General features: G+C 39.4%; 1 protein-coding gene across 1 annotated transcript in view; it reads right to left on the bottom strand.

Annotated features, from left to right (window-relative positions):
* Positions 1–1,819: 1,819 nt before the first annotated feature.
* The window catches only part of CALN1 (calneuron 1), a 695,584-nt gene continuing 681,919 nt past the window's right edge, over positions 1,820–15,484 (bottom strand). Inside the window, exon 6 of the mRNA XM_075589949.1 lies at positions 1,820–5,546. Coding sequence (XP_075446064.1) covers positions 5,419–5,546 — 128 coding nt within the window. The 3' untranslated portion in view covers positions 1,820–5,418. The remainder of the gene's footprint in view (positions 5,547–15,484) is intronic.

Genomic DNA, 15,484 nt, shown 5'->3' with positions numbered 1-15,484 from the left:
AGTGTTAATAAATCTCATGGTTGGTAATAAAATATCAATATATTAGACAGATGCACTTGACCCAGTGTTTTGGTTCTAAAAATGTTTTGTGTTTTGGATTTGGTTTGCCAAAAGGCGTCAAACTTTTGGATTTTGGTTTAGGATTATGGGGAAAGTGGAAATTTGATGCAAAAAATCATGTCATGTAATTTGAAGCTGTTTTTTTTTTCCTATGTAACTATTTATGCCATTTGCAAACTAAATTTAGTAAAAAATAATGGTAATAAATATATATTATTATGCTATTTTGTATACTAGTAGAGAGAATGTCTTCTAGTCCTCTCGGAGCTACTCAGTGAGTAAAGACACTGACTGGCACCGAGTTTGAAGCAGGGGAATCTGATTTAATTCCTGGTAGTTGGCTCCTAGTGACATTGGGCAAGTACCTTATCTCCCTCAGTCACCAAAAACATAGATTGTAAACTTTACAGGGCAGGGACTGTCTGCAACATGTCTCTGTAAAGCACTATGTAAAAACTAGCCGCGCTATACAAGAACAAACAATTATTATTATTATTTTTCTACCAGGTCGTTGGTATTAGAGCTGGACGAATCAGCCCAAATCCATTTCCTGGATTTCTCTGGAATTTTTATTCTAAAAATTAAAATAATGCCTCTCTCAGACATCTCCCACCAAGGGGAGGCAGCTTTATTAGAGAGTGCGATAAAATATCATGAGATATGAGCTCAGTACAGAAATTTGAACCTCGGGGGGAAAAATATAGTTTGATTCCCTATGTTCATGTGTGTTGGATTCTAAGAATTCAAACTTGCTCATCTCTATTTAACACAGCCAAATATTGTCCTTTTTGATACAGTAACTCAACATAACCAAGAATAACTCAAATTTCAAAGAGTTTCCATAGGATTCAGCCAAATGTCAATGGCAAATCCACAGCATGAAAGATGCATCAAGTGATTGGGGGGGGGGGATGGGAGGAGGTTGTGATCATATGAGCTACTTCTTTATGCACTTCTATCTGTTCAATAAATAACCTGCCAGGAGTTCATAACATTTTTCTATATAGGAAAAGTGAATATGATGTTTAATGTAACAGTAATTAGATTTGAATAGACTTGCTTGTTGGATACTAAATGCAATAAAGAATATTTTAACTGCCTAATGCAAGCTGTTTGAACACATGTAGCATCCAAGTGATTAAGTATATGATGCACAAAAAGTGGAGGCTAAAGTCAGGAGAAATGCAGAAACTGACTGTATACTGTATACTATTATGAAGCAGACATACTGTACTGGTGTCAACTAACACAGGAGAACAAATAAGCACAATGCTCTGCAATACATTCTGCCCCAGTAAAGGACTACAGAGGTGCTTATATATCTCAAAGAAAACCAAAGCAATTCTAGAACTGCGTTAAGGAGAAACAAAATTCTCGCGATTCACTGCAAAGCCATAATGTTAACCCTTCTATAATAACACAAATCGGATTCTACAGTGTCGACACATTACACTGGGCTGCATTGGCAAAATGAACCTCAATAGATTACAATATAATCATTGGTGCCTGAGGCATAGGTAGATAAATTAGGCCAATGTTCCATTTTGGCACTGGTGGATGTCAAAGCGGACTTAATGTCCTCCGGGTTACTCAGCCCCCTCAAGATAAAAGGACGTCGATCAATATTTCCCCGCAAATTAAAATAGAAGCATTTGTAATCAAATTTTAAAGATGACAAATAAAAACATATATTAAATAAATGTTATCTTTTCCTAAGTTAGTTTGATACTGATTATATGATATACTTTAGTTTCAAGATATTTATTCTATTGTTATTATTATAGTACATGGGTACAGGGTTGGATGTAAATGCTATAAATAAATAGAACATTTTACAAATGGTAGTAAAGGTTAAACGTGTGATTTCTGCGAATGAACTCCAGCAATTTTTGGTTCGTAAGAATGGGCTTTTAACATATGCTTTTCCTTACAATATGTTCAGAAAACCGTGTCTTAACGTACTACTTTAAAAATTCTTATGCATTATGAAGGAATAAAACAAACAGTAATCATACACCAATGGTTTTATCCAGCTATCAATTTAAAATTAACTTTTTTTTATCCGTAAAGCACTCATTTGGGAAATAACAGTGCACATGTTGAAATGTTTGAGTAGTACAGGTACACACACAAATCACACAATGTCATGCCCTCCTCAAGCTTTTTGTTTCTTACTGTGGACACAGCAAATGTCAAACCTGAAGATACTTTGCAGTAAATATGTACTGTAATACCCCCTCCTAAGGTGACACTTTTCTATAAATATATGCAATACATAGAACAGCAAATGTATCCTTAGCATTCCAAAACATTTAACACACATTCTTTAAATGAGTCTCCCTTAAACTTTATGTTTTAGAATATTAAAGGTTAATTGATAGTTTATAGTAGATACAGATGTAGCCAGCATTACCATTTGAGTGGCTAAAGGTCCACTCTTCCAATGGGCTCTCCCACAGTGTTAATCCTTCTGGGCCACATTTGCTGTCGTCTCTGGACCAGATGAACAGTAAGTCTTGCTACATTGTAAGTATGTAGAAGCATCACCTTACCTAAAGGATGTGTGTTTTATGTTATAGAACATTCATGGTTCATCTTTTATTTAATTAATAGTGACTACATATAGTGAAATGTCAACCTATCTCAGGGATTGAAAAATGTCACAAAACATGTCACAAGATGGTTTTCTCAACCCCCTTCCTCTGCCAAAAATTGAGACACCAGGGACGTGTGGATGCTGTATGTATTTAGTTTTATTTGAAACGGTGGACTAAAAATATATGCGGTGGCTGTAAAAAAAAAAAAGTATTGTTCCCTTGTTTTACTGGGCTTTATGAAGTTTGGCAAAACTTTTTTCTTTTTTTTAAACAAAACCTTAAAAAAATGAATTGTGCTGTATATTCTAAGGATGGCTAGTATGCTAATAATACAACTGTTGCCATGTCAACCACTCCTACATGAACAGAACATTGCATTTCTTATGTCAACAACAAAATATCTGGTTTCCCTTTTATAACTGGACAGACAACCACCCCACTTGTGAAATAATAACAATATGGATTATTCCCCACCCCCCCAAGTGTCCTGTGTACATTATGCCTCAAACGTTTCTATAAAAAAGTAGGATGTTAATAGTACAGAATAATGGTAAGAAATGTGTGGGCTGCAAATCTTAAAAGAACAATATTACTCCACACAAAAAAATGTCGATTAATGGCTTAAAAGATTATTCCTTTTAACCCAAATTGATATGCGTTTCCAGTTCTTGACCTCCCACCGCTGCTTTCTGTACAAATGTCCAAATGGTGCACCCTGCTTTTTTTTTTTTTTTTTTTCCAACAAAAGCACATACAATTATATGGCTGCTGTTAATTTCTTAACTTAAAGGGGGGGGGGGTCTATGTAACCTGCAATGCTATCAAATTGTGATTACATTAAACTATACATAACAGATGCAGATAATAAACATAAACTGGATACCAAATAAGATGCCAAAATTCAAAGCAACATTTATCAGCAGGATCTTGGAATACATTCTAACTTGTATGAGCATAATAGTTACAGCTGAGTATATGTCTTTAATTTCCTCTAAGGAATATTGGATCTTTTGCTAATTCAAAGAAACAATAACAAAAGGCACATTTTCAGATCTATAACTACCAGCATCACTATAAATTGTGTAATTGATTTGTACTCAAAAGTGAATACATAGATGTTCTTTTTATTATTTATTCAAACCTAATTTATCCTAAAAATAAGTGATTAGCTGACATGTTACAGTAACCATCAATGCAATACAGATATGATCTGTGTAAATAATTTTGTTCAACAACAAATAGAAGCTACAGTAATGAAAATATTAACTTTTTCATGTTACAGAAGTGAATGACTGGTAAAATCAATATGTAGGAAATGTACGTGTGTTTGTCACACTGTCAGTATATTTTAGAGGGCAGAGACCCAAGGAGTATGAAGTTAGCCAAACATGCTTCTTACATGGAAATTAAGAATGACATTGGCATGTGAAATATGAAACAAATAATGGCTTTGGGTCTATAGAATGCATTATGTGAATATACAGGAAACATTGAATTCTCAAGTACTTTTCATGAGCAATACATTCTCATGGTATCCACAGACTACCAACTTGGTTTTCAAAAACATATACTATACAGTGGTCAAAAGGAGTACGTGAATTATATTTTCAATCACTGGCCTAGGTAATATCCCCAAAGTGGATTTAGCTAAAAAAAAAAAAAAAAATTTAAGAATGATTAGCTAAAAAATCATACAAACAGGTCTTTGTGTGCCATTGTCATTATTGCTCTTGTCGTTGCATAAAGAATGAACTAATCATGGTTAATTGGAAAAACAATTGCTTATTACAAAATTATAGTGCCCTGAAATGTTCTGTTGGAGATTGTCCCACTGCATTGATTTTATCTCCTTCAGACCACTATATTACCCGAACACACATCTATCTATACATTGGTTTTATCACAAATCTCTATCCATTTTTTGTTAATGCATGGTAGCAAATACTTATTGCCCCCTGCGCCACGGACGAACAAGCAAAAGTGTGTGGTGCTGGGGACAGTGTCTGCTGCAATCGCTCTGTGTGGGGTCCATGTTTCTGAGTGGAACTCCCCGCAGCGCTAAACCTTCCGGCCCGCGACCGTCGCGGTCATGTGACTATGGCAACGAAGACTGTAAGGATTACTACATCTGTACACACACATCGGGTACTCTACGCTCACAGGAGCAATCTGGCATTTGACTAAAGAGGCCTATATGATTTACATACCTTCTGTTACAAGCAAAAACAGGATTTATTTACAGTACACATGGAATGAAACGCAGTAACATTAGTACTCAGTGAGCCATTACCACACAATTATTCCTTGGTTGCCATTGGTCATTTATATAGATTAGTGCAAAATATAAACTGATACACTCCTGACAAAAGAGGTGGTACAGCTTCTAAAATCGCTGTGTGTAGTGTAGACTGAGTTCTATGGTTGAAGTTCACACAAGATGTCCTCTCGCAACGCTCACATACGCATCTTTGCGTACACATAAAATGGCAATGTTATCGCTAAACTTTGAAGCTATAATTCAGAACTCCTGTGTTTTATTGCATTTGGAAACAAAACCATTAAAGCATTTAGACAGCCCTTTTGTGTCCCTGCCAAGAAAGTTTCATTGTTCCACAAGTCACATCACACTGCTGGCTTTGTATTGCTTGCAGAACGATTCTTCTCGCAGCTAGTTCCCATTAAATATTCATTGAGAAAAAATGTTCACCTATTGGCATGCGCATGCATGATTATTCTTGTTCACAGTGTTGTGGTGAAAGGTCTATTCCATGCCACTTCGGAGAATCTGATTGGCTGCGATCAACATGACACTTATGATGAAGGCCATGGCAAATGCACATATAAGGCTCTTCCGTACACAGGTCTGTCTATTCTGCTTCTGGGAATGCACTGAAAGAAAAAGAGAAAAGTAAACGTTTATAAAAGAGGCATGTTAATAGCCATTCCTGCCATTGTCGTAGTGGCACTTCAATGCAGGAGAAGTTACAGTATTAACTGTACTTTAAAATCCATCTTGATAAGGCTTTCCCTCTCAGTGTTAAACGCTACCATAAAACATATTGGGACACATGCAGTAAGCAGTGCTCAGCCATAAGACATAATGGTGGTCCATTGAATTAAATAAGCTGTAATGTGTTGTATGGTACCTCAGGTTGTCCTGTGGCTTCGCACCGCTTAGCATATATGGCTCAGTGCATGAGTATTGTATGTGGCATCCAATACTTTGATTACTTCTATATGATCATTCTGAAGGATTTACTTTTTGCAACAGTTTATAGATGATGCCCTGATTTCAAATTTGACCATGAAACTGTTACAAGATTCTTGTACTGCAAGTCTCTCCAGCAGTAAAAGTGTTACAAATAATCTTCATATTTTTCCATACCAATGCTTTAAAGGAGCAATCCATTCAATAGCCTACTTGTGGTTTTTTTTTTTAACATAAATCAGTTCTGTAGTATTAGATCATACTTACTACTTTTTTTTTATTATTCAACTCTTAAAGCCATTTTTAATGAGTTTTAAAATAATGAGCATCTTTTGATTTCTACAACAGGTTTTAACACACTTCCCTAGCAGTGCAATATCTTGGGGACACTTTCCTGTTTGGGATTATTTGTTGTATAAGAAAACATTGTCACTGTTGAGTTACACTGACTGAAGGATTAATTCAGAGATGCGCAAACTTCTACAACTGCGCCCCCTACCTGGCAGCCACAGCGTTCGCACCCCCTCTCCAAGGACTTGGTGTCAAATTATGTCGCGGGTCATGTAACGTCACGTGACCTCGCCGTGTCATTTGACGCTCATTGCCATGGTGACACGTCACGTCACGTCACATGACCCGCTGCGTCATTTGACGCATCGCTGAAGACCCGGCAGAGAGAAGGCAAGGAAGTTACAGAGACCTCACGCTTCCCCCGGCATTTAATTTAAATGCCCTAGGGAAAAGTGCGGGGCCTCTGTAAATACCGCGCACCCCCCCCCCCCCCTAGAAACTCTTGTGCCCCCCCCGTTTGTGCACCCCTGCATTCATTGAAACTGAAAGGCAGCCATTTAGTGAACCCTGGGAAGCAGGATCTTTGCTGATCGATCACGGGAGAGAAAATGAAGCTACAGCTTACATAATTAGTTATTAATAAAGGTAATCAAATGCTGCATATATTAAAACAAAAATAATTATTATAATTGTAATGTGCCGCTTGGATTGCCTTTTTAAGTTCCACTCTTCTAAGAATCTGATTGAAAGCTTTCATACAAATCCTAAATGCTCTGTAAAGCTACAATTGAATTTCTCAGGTCACAATCAAAAGAACATCACGATCTGAAAGACCTGAGAATTATAAAAAGTTTAAAGCAAAAGTTCCACCTACGGCTTTTAGATAAATGACCAAGTAGATGACTAGGGATGGAATAACATGCACTGACCATGCACTAGCTAAGAAATATATATATATATATATATATATATATATATATATATATATAGTGAATAGATGAGAACAAGGCACTCCGTCAGGTAGATAAAGGTGGGTGCAAATCCTATATGAATCAAATAGGTGATACGATACCGTGTAAGCGAATATCAGAGGCAGCACTCCACGAGGTTGTCAAAAATGTTTTGTATTTAGTGAGACATAATAACCAACGTTTCGGTCCTCCACACGGTACCTTTCTCAAGGTGATGTACAAACAGAGTGCAATAGAACACATATAAATACCCTACCCAACCATGACAAACAGGTGCAACACATAATTTAATACAATAGTAACTTACATGCTGAATGCAGGACCCTCCCATTGAAACCAGACTAGCAAGTATTAACTAGAACACTACAGTGCTCCTGACACGTAAGACGCGCTCACTGCGCATGTGTGAGTCAAGAGTTATTGTCTATGAGTCAATAGACTTCCGTCGCGTGTTACAGAGCCAGTGGAGGGCGCATGTAACCAAAAGCGTTTGTCTGCGCATGCGCGAGCCGTGCGCTAATGCAGGGAGAGAGTGGCTCATGAAAACCAATGCAATAGCTATTGAGCATGCGCGAACCGCCAAAAATAAATAAATAATAAGCGGAACTGCAGTCAGTGAAGGCATCCGCGCTCTGCATCGCTGAGAGTCTGAATATTGATCATGACAATGTCTAACTGATTTGAGGGCACATGGCCAGTTAATAAACTGTATGAGACAAGGCTGTGTATACAAAGGGATAAAGAGGCATATATACATATGCCTGATGCTATGAAAAGTAAAAAAAACTGCCAGCATCAGCCAATAGTATCATGGGCTAGTCACTGCAAAAATGTCAGCATGAAATAATGTGGCACCAACAGTAACACCAATATTACAGTGCAGTAAAGTGATACCCAATAAATGTGAACATATACAAACTGAGATGTACTGGCTGCATAAAAATATGTAATATTGAAACAGCAAACGAATGAATGACCTGACCGGTGTGGCTATATAATGACACAACCAGTCCATACATGTCCAAAATGACACCTATAATGGATTGATCACTGTATAAAACTTAATTGGCAGTTAATGTAGTTAATTGCACCTTAATACTCAAGCCCATTATAAGATCCTAAATATAGCGGATCAAGCTAAAGGGTCAGTCCGAACTAAAGGTAATGTTTCCATCTAAACATGTCATATAAGATATCATGAAAGCAATTAGCAATTGAGTCCATATTGTACAGTAGCTGAGAAGAGTCAAAAAATCCAGCGTCCGGTGTAGTGGTTAAACACATGGAACAATCCGTCACTAGTCCATGCAAGATAGGCAAGCAAAAGTCAATGGGGATAACCAATTCATAAAGTCATTACCTGTGCTGGAGACAAAAAGAATGCTATGTTGTACAGGAGAAATGTGTAAGGACGTTATGCATAATAAAATCCCGTCCAATTGACTCGAATCCTGGGGACAAAAAGTCACCTAATGCAGATGAGTCGTTGATTGGGTCAATCCATTGAAAGAAGGTGGCTGCTTGTCCGTCGAAATAACATAAGGGGGCAACAGTAACCTGGTGTAGATCCGTCACATATATATATATATATTTTTTTTTTTTTTGTCCAAACCCATAAAAACTGAAACGAACAAAATACTGTATATACCTCAGCGCTAACACTTCTAGTTTTGTATGCATCACAAACCATAATACGTATTCTTCAGCAGGCTGAGGAAAAACACAAACCTCCCGTGGGAAAAACATTGGGAAGGCGCTCATTGCACAGCAAGATGCCACTAGCTTTATGAGCAGAGTGTTGCAGGTTCAGTGATACATACAGTAGCTAAGTAATTGGACACTAATCTAAAAATAACTGCATAAGAGGCATTGTTGCTTTAACAACTTGGTTATATTGTATAACATAGCATAGAGCAAAGTACACTGGTGGGTATCTGGCAGAGGCAATTTCTTCACAAAGTTAGAGAACATTGACACAATTTAGTCACATCGGGGAATAATACTGTATGGGCCTTGTCAGCTTCCTGACCCTAGATTGACCAATGGTGTTCTGCAGCAGCTTCAGATGATGAACTGCCTGGTAGCCAAGCTGCAGCTGGTGGGGAAGAAAGACGGGAAGGGGGGGGGGGGGAAGGAGACAAAGAAGGGGCTTATGGTTTAGTAATATAAAAGACCTTTAATAAATGACACATAAAATGACACTCCTGACGAAGCAAGTTAACCCTATCTTGTGAAACGCGTTGAGTGGAAGAGGAGGAGGAGGAGGAGGCAATCCGTTCCCGGTTGATCGTGACGTCAGACGCCGACTCCAGTCAAGCTGCACGAGAACCCCAGCAGCCACTTGTGGGGACCTTCAGAGACTGCCAGAAACAGAGGAGACGCACACCGGACAGCATTGGCTGTAAAGATACCCTTATGTGCCCTGAGTGGCAGTACAGAGTGTGAGTACGCCCTCAGGGGGGCTTTTTAATGTGTAATTTATTAAAGGTGTTTTATATTACTACACCATCAGCCCCTTCTTGTCTCCTTTCCCCCCCCCCCCCACCCCCCTTTCCCGTCTTTCTTCCCCACTAGCACCAGCTTGGCTACCAGGCAGTTCATCATCTGAAGCTGCTGCAGAACACCATTGGTCAATCTAGGACACACTCCCTCATCCCTTGCGTTTTCTGTTCTCTAGAGGATTGTGGCTATTTCATCTTAAGGTTGAGTGGTCCTTTGATTATATATATTTTATTGTCGTTACCTTTATTTATATTGCCTATTTTCCCTTTCTTGCATTTGCTTGTTATATTTTTTCACCACTGGGTGGTGCTGTGGCACTGTATTAAGGAAGCGCCGGGCAGTTTATTTCTATTTCCAGCTTCCTGACCCTGCTTGACAGCTCTGTCCTGCCCCCCAGGAATTTGTCTGGGGGGCGAGGGCGGTTTCAGAAACTCCACACTCTTCCCTGAGGCATTTAAATGAAATGCCGGGGGTTCGCTTGATCTGCAACTCTATAAACTTACCTTGACTCTGCCGGCGTCACTCGTCTCCATGGCAATGCGGCGTCAAATGACCCTGCATCTAGGTAAGAGGGCGTGCGAGCAGTAGAGGAGGAAAGGCAGGGGGGTGCAGCTGCAAAAGTTTGCGGTCCCCTGCTCTAATGTACACTTACCGTACATCAAGAACAATTGAATTACAACTTTTTGAACTTTCTCAGCTGCATTTCTTATTACAACTACCACCCATGAGAAACCCAGCTGTCACTGTGAGTATGTTTCTACAATGTGAGATATGTAAAACACAAACCTAAGAATCATAACTTTCTGGAAACCTCTCCATGATTATGAAATGATCAAAAACCAATTCTGAATGATTAAATAATAAATAACCCAATGTACACACATATATATATATATATATATATATATATACACACACACAGATATAGATATACAGTATATGCCAATGAATAGAAAGATATACACAGGAATAAAACTGCCCCATACCTGTGTCAAACGCACGCACGATGCCCCAAATGCAAATTTTACCAAAAATCCATAAAAACATATTCAAAGGCACACAGATAGCAATCTACTTGGTATGTAAGCCTAAGCTGCTAGGTGGTATTGATCTGTTTCTTTAAAGGTCAATAGTTGAAATTATATTATGTATAGGGAAACTATTTTACTTTTTAAAAAGTGCAGCCTAAGGCTACGCTTATAGTGCCGGCGACGGTGACGACGACACGACGGTCAGGCGACGGTCACTGGAAAATCAAATAGAGATGACTTCCAGTGATCGTGACCAATCTATCGCGTCGCGCTTACTATAAGTGCATGCATAAGCGCACGCAGTGGCGGCAATGCATTTGTTTTGCCGCGACGTCGCGTCACTGTCGCCGGCACTATAAGCGCAGCCTAAAGAAGACATTATATATATAATTCAACCTGTTAGAACCGAGTCTACAACAGTAACCAGATTAAAGTGGTCTGAAAGCCTAATCATCTACAATTCAAGCATACCGAGCATATAAATTCATAGTTAAGAGTGTTTGTATGATTATCCTATAGTATTTAATTGATATTATTCCTACTCAATGTATGAGAAAGTTCGCTCGGTTGTTTGTTGGAGCTCCGATGTCTGTGACTTGAACTATGTGGAAAACTAATAAAATTATTTTAAATTTAAAAAAAGAAGCCATTATAGCAGTCACTGTCTATAAATTAATATTCATCAAGAACCAGGAATAGAGGCAACCTAGGATGTACTTGCATTAAATTACACACAATATAACCGAATGGACTAAATTACGCATCGCTCACTGTACTAATCATACTATACCAATGTACACATAGAAATCTGTAAAGAAAGACTTGTCTACTACTTGGCTCCCGCAATTTGTCTTCTTGGAATTGGTACAAATATGTACAACCTCTCCAGGCAATCCAAACCTGCCGGACCGACGTCGCTAACCCATTGTTTTTCAACAACATATTGTTAAAGTACCAATAGGTAGCCAAGGGCAATGCTGGTAGTAGCGCCACAATTACGGACGCACAATTGTGGTCCGAGAACAGTGCCAGCCTAATGGCACTGGACTCGGTTTGCTACAGGCTGTGGTTGGATAGATAAAGCCTGTTGATCCGGGACAAGGACATCTGTTCACCCCACACCCTAACATACAAGTAGGTTAACTCAGTGGATGCCCCAGAATGTTGTTCTCATCAGACGTCTACCAGGAAGCTGCGGGTGATAATCTCCCACGGGCTGGGCGCAGAGTATGAGTACTATTCTGGTCCAGAGCCTCGAGGGTGCAGTTGAAATCACCCCCGAGCAATCTAGGATGAACTTGCACTAAATTACACACAATATAACCGAATGGACTACATTACGCGTCGCTCACTACACTAATTATACTATACCAATTTACACATGGAAATCTTTAATGACTTGGCTCTCGCAATTTGTCTTCTTGGAATTGGTACAAATTGATGCATGCCTGCTTTCATAAAAGCCTCTGAACTTTCTAGCTTCTAAAACAGCAGGCAGGGAGCGCAGCAGGGAAAGATTGCGCACCCCTGTTTTAGAAGCCAGAAAGTTCAGAGGCTTTTATGAAAGCACCCCCTCCCTTACCTTCTCTATGGCTCTCCGGCGTCAAATGATTCCGTGGGGTCACGTGACGTCACATGACCCCGCGGCGCCATTTGACGCCGCGTTGCCATGGCGACGCGTCACTGAAGAGAAGGTACACTGGCGACACACTTTATTCGAGCTTGGCTAGTCCCACGAATTCGTGTATACCCGGGTGTATTGAGGTTTGTGACTGTTTTCTGCCCGAGTGCATGGAGGTATTTTCCAAGCAGGGATTGAAGCATTTTATTTCCGCTGGCTGCAATACTGCACAGTATATATATATATACTGCATTACAATTCATGAATTTATGCCATCTGGTAGACACGCGAAGCATTGCAGCCTATTAAATCCTAATCATTATCATTTAACAGATCAGCCGCCCGTCAGCCAGGCATGAACCCAGGCTGGGAAGGCAAATGCAACGGGGCTTGTCAGAGGTGAGGAGCGGCGCATTCCAGGTATCTGCCAGGTACATACCGGGTATTTGCTCGAATAAAGTGTGTCGGTGCAGTAAATGAAGTTGCAGAGGCCTCACGTGATCCCCCAGCATTAACTTAAATGCCTTGGGCGAATAGCGCAGGGCCTCTGCAACTGCTGCGCCTCCCCCCCCAGTTCTAAAACATCTCTTCTTATTCCCGAAAATATTAAAATAAAATTGCCAAAATTGATTTCTTGATGAGACCCCATTCTTAGACAAATGCACTGTAAATCCCACTGTTATGTAAATCAACAAAGGTTTGCCATTTTTATCGCTTGGTGGGTTTTCAACTCTTTGTAACGCAATGCTAATCCCTCAGACTGAGCAGGAGTAAAAGATGCTGCATATTAATTGCAAATGCATATTCTAATGAAACAATGAATCAAGCTGAAAAAGATTAAATGGCAAACCAAAATACAAGCAACAGACTAAATAACTATTTTTACCTCAGTATATAGTAGGTTTTTAAGCAATTTCAGTAATAAATCCTAGAATATCTATTAAACGTACTGTACAGCACTTTAGACATCCATTATTAACTTTCAACCACTTACAGCATTTAAACGAGGCAGAAACAAAGAACGTTTCTGACTACGAATAAACAATCCGAAACAGTTGAACAGTGTTTCTCCACCTTATTTAATACAAACACCTTTGCTGCATTGGGCAGGAACTGCATTAGGCAGTGAGGCATTTAAAGTGAGCTTTTTAAGTGATACAGTTAGACTACAGTTAATATATATATATATATATAGTTAATATATTCACTTTCTTCATGCAAGACCAATAACCAATAACCTCAGCTGATATGACATGGATCTAATTGCATTCTCTTCACAGGTATGTTCCTGATGTTGAAACCCTGTGTATAAGACAGAATCTCGCCTTGTTGAATTGATATAAGTATGTTCCTGATGTTGAAACCCTGTGTATAAGACTGAATCTGGCCTTGTTGAATTGATATAAGTATGTTCCTGATGTTGAAACCCTGTGTATAAGACTGAATCTGGCCTTGTTGAATTGATATAAGTATGTTCCTGATGTTGAAACCCTGTGTATAAGACTGAATCTGACCTTGTTGAATTGATATAAGTATGTTCCTGATGTTGAAACCCTGTGTATAAGACTGAATCTGGCCTTGTTGAATTGATATAAGTATGTTCCTGATGTTGAAACCCTGTGTATAAGACTGAATCTGGCCTTGTTGAATTGATATAAGTATGTTCCTGATGTTGAAACCCTGTGTATAAGACTGAATCTGGCCTTGTTGAATTGATATAAGTATGTTCCTGATGTTGAAACCCTGTGTATAAGACTGAATCTGGCCTTGTTGAATTGATATAAGTATGTTCCTGATGTTGAAACCCTGTGTATAAGACTGAATCTGGCCTTGTTGAATTGATATAAGTATGTTCCTGATGTTGAAACCCTGTGTATAAAACTGAATCTGGCCTTGTTGAATTGATATAAGTATGTTCCTGATGTTGAAACCCTGTGTATAAGACTGAATCTGGCCTTGTTGAATTGATATAAGTATGTTCCTGATGTTGAAACCCTGTGTAAAAGCCTGACTGTGGCCTTGTAGAATTGATATAAGTTAGTATGTTTGAATGTAAAAAGTTTTTTTTTTCCCCTCTTAACTCTGTGCTGTTAATTGACCAAATGGAACAAGCTGACTGATTGGGGAGGGGGAGGGTCATGTGACTGTTTTTTTCTGTATAATACAAACACCTTTGCTGCATTGGGCAGGAACTGCATTAGGCAGTGAGGCATTTAAAGTGAGCATTTTAAGTAATACAGTTAGACTACAGTTTGCCTAGAGGTGACTGGGGACTGCATCTACTGCAAACTCTTTTACTCAAGACAACAAACGGTAAGCTATTCAGATCACACTATGAACCCATGCTTGTTAGCCTGCATAGTTTAAACCCCACCCCTTTACAACTTCTTTCACTGCAGCCTCTCCCAAAACTGAATGCATAAAACACTTAAACCCTGAATTGACCCTAGCATTGCAATGCAGCAAAACACTTGACAAGGTACAGGCTCACCCCTGCTGTTTAGTCTGCACACACTCACTCTGCTCACAACAGCTCCTTGCAGCACTGCCTACCTCTGGCATCATGAACCTGCTATGTCTTTTAACTTTTTTCTCTCTCCTGGCCTCATGGAGATGTTACTCCCTCTATCCACTACAAACTCCTCCATCCTGGCCCACACCCAACATCACCATACACCCTGGACTACTCAAAAGCCTTGCACTATCTACTGAATGTTGGTGGAGAACTCTAAAAACCAGCACACCAACCACTGCTCACTCAAATGGCAAATACCACAAATTTACAACTTGCAAACAACTAACCAAATTTCTACTCATACTATTACTCTCTCTAGCAGGTGATGTTGAAACTAACCCAGGTCCTCCCATTTCAGCTCTGTCCCATGCCCCTGAGAATTCCACCTTTAAATTCCAAAAAGGGCTATCTGTCGCCCATATAAACATCCGGAGCCTGCTGCCCAAACTGGATGAACTAAGGGCATGGTGCCTTATGCATAAACCCAAAGCCATCGTTCTTACAGAAACATGGCTATCCCCTAAAACCCCTGATGCAAAATTTCGCCATTCAGGGATACTCCATTTTTAGGAGAGATAGGTCAAAGAGAGGAGGAGGGGTGTTATTTTATATTGTAGACACCTTACAATTTACACTGTTAAATTGCCCACCAAGTCCACCCTCTTTTGAAACTCTAGTTGGCAAAATC

This window comes from Ascaphus truei, chromosome 3 (genome assembly GCF_040206685.1).
Source record: "Ascaphus truei isolate aAscTru1 chromosome 3, aAscTru1.hap1, whole genome shotgun sequence".
In the NCBI taxonomy this organism is placed as follows: domain Eukaryota; kingdom Metazoa; phylum Chordata; class Amphibia; order Anura; family Ascaphidae; genus Ascaphus; species Ascaphus truei.
The sequence above is the reverse complement of the archived record's forward strand: the minus strand, read 5'-3'. Positions and strand labels throughout refer to the sequence as shown.